Genomic DNA, 6,000 nt, shown 5'->3' with positions numbered 1-6,000 from the left:
CCACGTGGTTTGCTTAATGATCACAGCAAAAAAAAAAAAAAAAAAGTCATAAAATCAGGTATTAATCACTTAATGACCATATTGCTTAGTGACCAAAGTGCTGATCCCAATAGTGGTGGTAAGTCAAGGACTAGGTATAAAGGATTAAAAATGGTCTCCTCTATTCTCCACAAAAGGAAGCCAGGATGGCTTCTCACTTAAAGTGCTTCGTCCATCAAGCCATGTATTTTACTTTTCAAGAAGCCATTTAACTCGCTTACCTACACAGCAAGGAGTTTTATTACATATCCAAAACAGGCCTTCCAAAGATACGCTGCCGTTTCATAAGGTATTTTAAAAAATAAACTTATGCTCATAGTTCATAAATATATAAAGGTTTTTATTTGGCTTTTGCAGATTGGAGGAATGAATACATAATTTATGCCCTATATTTGATCATTTTATTACAATACGTAGCATTTATCAGCTCTGGAAATTGCATCATCAGCTGTTATTTGAATGTACTCAGTCATAAAGATGTAACTAGTGGAACATATATGTCCAATATCAATACTTGTAGAAAAAAAGAGAAAAAAAAGGTACATTAAAAGAAAAACCTATCAATTTCTCTTATGTCTTCAATTTGCATCTACAAATCCCTCTTGCCAGACTTTGATTCTTACTCTTGTAAAATGTTAAGTCCTTTTCCTTTCCCATCTACAAACAAAAGTCAACAGGAAAAATGAACTTAATTTGCCGTTAACTCCCAACAGCTGCTTTCATATCATTTTTTTTCTTCCTTCTTACATGATGATGCTTATTCCCTCTTCTTTCAATTACTAAGAAACTTTCACTCAAGATCCAAAATGGACTTGTACTCTCTTTTACAATTTCCTGCAATAAAGTAGGAAATACAAGTTTCCATAAAAGTTACTGGATTTTTAAAAGGTGAACTTTATTAAGCACAAAACATTTCTTAATACATTATCCGTACAAATTGGAAAAAATCCAACTATAATGAATTTCAAGGATTTGATGGCACATATCCGCACAATAAAAAGGACCATTTAAAAAAAAATACAAAATCAAAATTATAGGTCTATACAACAGATAGTTCATCTACAGCCTAAAATACTACATCATCTGGAGAATAAACAAAATTATTTTTTGTGGAACTTGCACTTATTAGCACCATTTTAAAACTTGCATCAGTTGCTTAGAAAAAGCAGCACCTGATAGGTTGGGATAAAGCTTCAAAGCAAGTATTTAGTGCAACGTCTTCTGTTCCTTTTCATTATAGTTGAAGTCTGGGGGTTCATAGCATGTTAAATTATGGCTTCGTAGAAATACATGGTTAAGATGTAGAATAAAATTTGCTTCAAGAAGGGTGAAGACTTCTTATGTTTAATAATAGCCGTGAAATGCATTTTCATGTATTATGGCAGGCATAGAATGCAGATGTCATGCGGAGTTACAAATAGGCATCTTATGAATTGGCAGGGAGAGGCTATTAGGTCTCTGTGGTACAGGCGTCTGGTTGTGTCAGTTGTTGTTTTCTCAGACAAACCAACTTTATCTTCTCTCTGATGTGTTCGGCTGAAGAAGCCATGTCACTCGGGCTCCCGAAGAACTGCTCAGTGCTAAAAAAAAACAAGGAAAAAAAACCCCAAACCCAATCCCTTACATGTAAGAAAGTAATAGAGAGTTTTTGCTATGTTCACAGATTTATTTTCTCACTCTGCAGCTTTCAGGATAATATATGTTATTATAATATCCTATACAGAAACTGTTAATCTACCAGAAATAATTTTCCAGTAGTTTCAGGATAATATAGAATAATAGAATACTTGAAATTTCAGAACAGTTTCCTAACCTGAGGGATATTTATGTGTGAAATAATTTGATACCAGACTTCACAACTGTATTAAAACGTACAAACTGCTTCTTGTTAAATTTGTTGTAATTCAAACTAATACGATTTCTTTGAAGCTATTTTATTAGTATTTACTTTCATTTCAAATAAATAAGATCTTTTGTATGGACGAACTTATCTTGCATGTTTTAATGACATAACATATAAATAATATATAGTAACACTATTACATTTTAATAAATTATTAAATTGTATTTCTTAGTTTAATATTCTCCAACATTTCAATATTTGACGTCTGACTTAAAAGTGCAATCCTAAACCAAGAATTAACTTAGCTGTTAGGATTAGGCAAAATTTAGGTGGCCTTATTCCATCCATAGAAAGCACAGAAAGTCAAGTGCTTTCTATTCTGGGTATGTACACTCCCCGAGGAGTGTACCAGGAACTATTCTGAAGCATCTATAAGGCATTATTTTGTCAAAATAATGAAAGCAGCATTGCACTCTTGTCACACAGGCATGCAATATCACAAGGCGTATAAAAAGGAGGGGAAACATTTGCATTATGGTGACATACAATGGCTTTCATCGTTTAACTTCCCATTTACTCCCCTTACAGATGCCTCTGGAGTTCCTGAATATGGAACACCACAGATCTTCTAAAGGACTTCATCCATCCCTTCACCACCCACTCCCTCTCGCAATCACCTGTTCTGGCCAGTGCAAACCAATGTGGAACTGGATCTGCTGCGCCTCAATTTTAATTTGGTCTGTTCTGTTTTAAAACTTATTACTACGCATAATGAAATATTTTGCATTGCATAGTGAGCAATGCAAGGCCTACTACATACCCATCAGGATAAACCACTGGAACTGTTAATCTATCCAGAAGGGATTTTCCAACAGCTTCAATCTCATCAAATTGTTCCTGATCATATATAGATTCAGACTCATCTGGGCATTCTTGCAAAACCTGTAATAAAATAACATTAGAAAGAAGAAGAAAAATGGACACGGCCAAACTGTAAGTTACAATAAAAGGAAACAATACTCTTATGCATTCTTGTAATGTTTTCTGTATTCTTAGACACAACAGATGGACTACTGAATCAGTTGAAGTCCTGGAAAAGTTCTAGCACACTGCCAAAGTGTGCCTATGAGGTATTCCTCATAGTTTTGCCTGCTGATGGGAGTCACAGATTAAAAAAAAAAATACATGAAGTCAAAATACAGCTATTTTAAGGGAACTGTATGGAATTGCTAATGAAGTCTGTGCATGCTGTACACAGTGGAATTGCATTGGCTTCAACAAAGAACGCAAAACCTATTTCATATGTGAAACCCATTTCCTTTTTGTAAAGAAAAAATGGGAGAAAACTTTCAGTTGTGAGAGCAATAATTGGACAATACAGTCTAGTGCGTAATGCTAGGAAAAAAATGAAAGGAAAAAGGAGTAAGGTGGATAGACTTCAATTACAACAGCAGTGAATGCACTGTTGAAATCTAAAAGATTATGTTGAGGATAGATCATCCTGTAGAAAGTCTGTGATTGTGGTAGCTAAGAGTCCACACCCACCTTACAGCACTTAATCAATCAAGAGACTAGCAATAATTTAGTATTATGATCTCAATATGCTAACCATAGCTTGCACAGATTGAAAAGCGGTCCTTGTTAACAACCATTCATCCAACGAATATTCAAAGTTAAAATGGCACTGAAGGAGAGGGACTTATAATAGGTCCTTATAGTTGCAGTTCCCTTGTGACCACAATTTGGGCGCTTGGCAACCGGTTCACATTATGTCGCAGTGTCCTTTGATCAGGCGCCATTCACTGCCTGCTTCCAACAAGCAAAGTCAATGGGGAAACAGCCAGGTCACGAACGTCGGTCACTTGACTACAGTCCACTGTGAGTGCAGGGGTCCACCTAACGGTAACAACTTGAGTGCTGTAACTGCCATCCTAAGTCAGCCCAGTCCCATGATGTTGTGCTTTATGACTGTCACTTAGCAACAATGTTGCTGGTCCCAACTACCACTGTTAAAGAGAGGACTATCAATATTAAGGATGAAAATTCCAATTAAGTATGTGGATTCATCTTAAAAGAATCGGCTATCCTGATCGGCTCAAGGTTGGCTCAGCCTTCCATCCTTCTGAGGTGGGTAAAATGAGGACCTAGATTGTTGGGGGCAATATGCTGACTTTGTAAACCGCTTAAAGAGGGCTGTAAAAGCACTATGAAGCGATATATATATGTCTAAATGCTATTGCTATTGCTAAATGTTGATTTTAATCATACTGATGTTAAATGCAAGTTCTTTTGAAATCCATGGCTCTCTCTGAGACCACAATGAAAAAAATGTGTGATGCTAATCACACCATGAATTTTAACATTCCGTGTAAACATGATCAAACTTTATTAAATAGAAATGAACACATAAAAAAGCTTACTTTAAAATGCTACATCAAAGTTATTGGAATCAACCGCAGAAACTCACTTTTTCCGCATTTGAGTGGAAAGCAACAGCCATCTCTAGCCTTGTTACTCTTTCTTCTGAAGTGATTGTGAATTGTTTCCATACGCGGTTCAGCTTTGGAAGTGTTTCTCCTGACGATCTAGAAGTGCATCTCAGAGACTGACACAAAACCACAGTAGCCTGTAGTAACTGTCGCCCGTAATCATAGGTACTCTAGAAAAAGAAAAACAGACATTAAGCTGATCATTTTCAGTGTTGGGACAGATTTAAGTGCAACACAGAAACACATGAATCATAAGACACTATATCTATTCTTGGGCCTATTAAAAATAAGATTGACTTTCCATGCCATTTTCATTTGCAGGAATATCCAAATTGGGAAGAAGGATACAGCAAGAAAAGGAAACTGGACTTTCCTAGCTGGATTGCTCTCAGTTAAGAGACTGCAAGTGTATAGAGTCACATTTTATTTAATTTGGCAGCTATGGAAATTCTAGAAGGATCTGGTCTGTTATTGAATCATCCTCTACTCATTTGCCACCCCATCCTCATTTCACCTGAACATCAAGCCTCATGACCACAGCATTAACAGTCCTTCTTTCTTCTGCCTAGTAATCCCTGCCAAATGATGCTTGCCTATTAATCTAAATACTAAAAATGTTAAATCCTTGCTAACTAGTTAGAGAAATGACTTGAAAAATAAAACTATAGCCCCAAGTAGTTTGTATCCATTTCATATTCATGGAAGATGAATGAATTTTAATTAGTATCCTATTCAGCAAATAACAAAAATGACCATTTTAAATACAGATAGCAAACCTTAATAGCAAACTAACTTGCTATAAAAAATGCAAACATACCTGAGCTACATCAACAAATTTCCTATGTTTTTCCAACAGAATTTTGGTTTCTTGGGCATCATCTCCCAAACGGGTATGAGTCTTCAGCAGCGCATCTAATAATTCATTTAACCATTCTATTGCCTACAGAAATGAGCAGAATGACATTGTAAAATAAAAGGGGAGACATAGAATATATTTGTCAAATTTGTATAAAAAATACAGCTACCCAAAACTACTGAACGTTTTATCAGTTCCCAAAGTTCACTTAAATTGTCTGACACCTTTCTTTTAGGCAACAGTTGCCTAAACCATCAGTCTCACCTGAGCAGCATCCTCTTCACACTTAAATAGCTGAACCATCTGAAGCATCTTTAATCGTCGCACATCTACCATGTCCTCGCATCTGTGAAAGACAGAACATAAAACTGTATCAGAAAGGTCAACTCTGCTTATAAAAAAAATTATACACAAGCAATTCTTATTTTTAAATGTAGCAATGAAATTTGAGGAAATGTCTAAATTCAATATTTTACAAGAGTAAGAATAACACTTTAAGAATATCCAAAATCTGATAAATCTTACAACTTTAATTAATTTTAAATACCAACATTGATAAGCCCAGTGGAAAGTTCAGCTACGTATACACCTTTGAAGCTGCTTATAATGCATCCATGGAAGTTTTATTCTTATATTTTATACCAATGGCTGACAGTGGCTTTAGAATAGAATAACAGAGTTGGAAGGGACCTTGGAAGTCTTCTAGTCCAACCCCCTGCTTAGGCAGGAAACCCTACACTACTTTAGACAAATGGTTATCCAACATCTTCTTA

The 6,000-nt window shown here is 35.6% G+C and overlaps 1 protein-coding gene across 3 annotated transcripts in view; it reads right to left on the bottom strand.

The window, feature by feature from the left end:
• Window positions 1-373: 373 nt before the first annotated feature.
• The window catches only part of SESTD1 (SEC14 and spectrin domain containing 1), a 57,344-nt gene continuing 51,717 nt past the window's right edge, over window positions 374-6,000 (bottom strand). For all 3 annotated transcript variants that reach the window (XM_070955060.1, XM_070956504.1, XM_070955844.1), the window contains exons 16-20: window positions 5,492-5,573; window positions 5,189-5,311; window positions 4,350-4,541; window positions 2,703-2,824; window positions 374-1,619 (exon numbers count right to left, since the gene is read on the bottom strand). In XM_070955060.1, the coding sequence (XP_070811161.1) occupies window positions 1,490-1,619; window positions 2,703-2,824; window positions 4,350-4,541; window positions 5,189-5,311; window positions 5,492-5,573 (649 nt within the window). In that variant the 3' untranslated portion in view covers window positions 374-1,489. The remainder of the gene's footprint in view (window positions 1,620-2,702; window positions 2,825-4,349; window positions 4,542-5,188; window positions 5,312-5,491; window positions 5,574-6,000) is intronic.

The sequence above is a fragment of the Pituophis catenifer genome, unplaced genomic scaffold (assembly GCF_029215685.1).
Source record: "Pituophis catenifer annectens isolate HBS135680 unplaced genomic scaffold, rPitCat1.0.hap2 SCAF_1, whole genome shotgun sequence".
Lineage (NCBI taxonomy): Eukaryota > Metazoa > Chordata > Lepidosauria > Squamata > Colubridae > Pituophis > Pituophis catenifer.
This window is presented reverse-complemented; position numbering and strand designations above follow the sequence as displayed.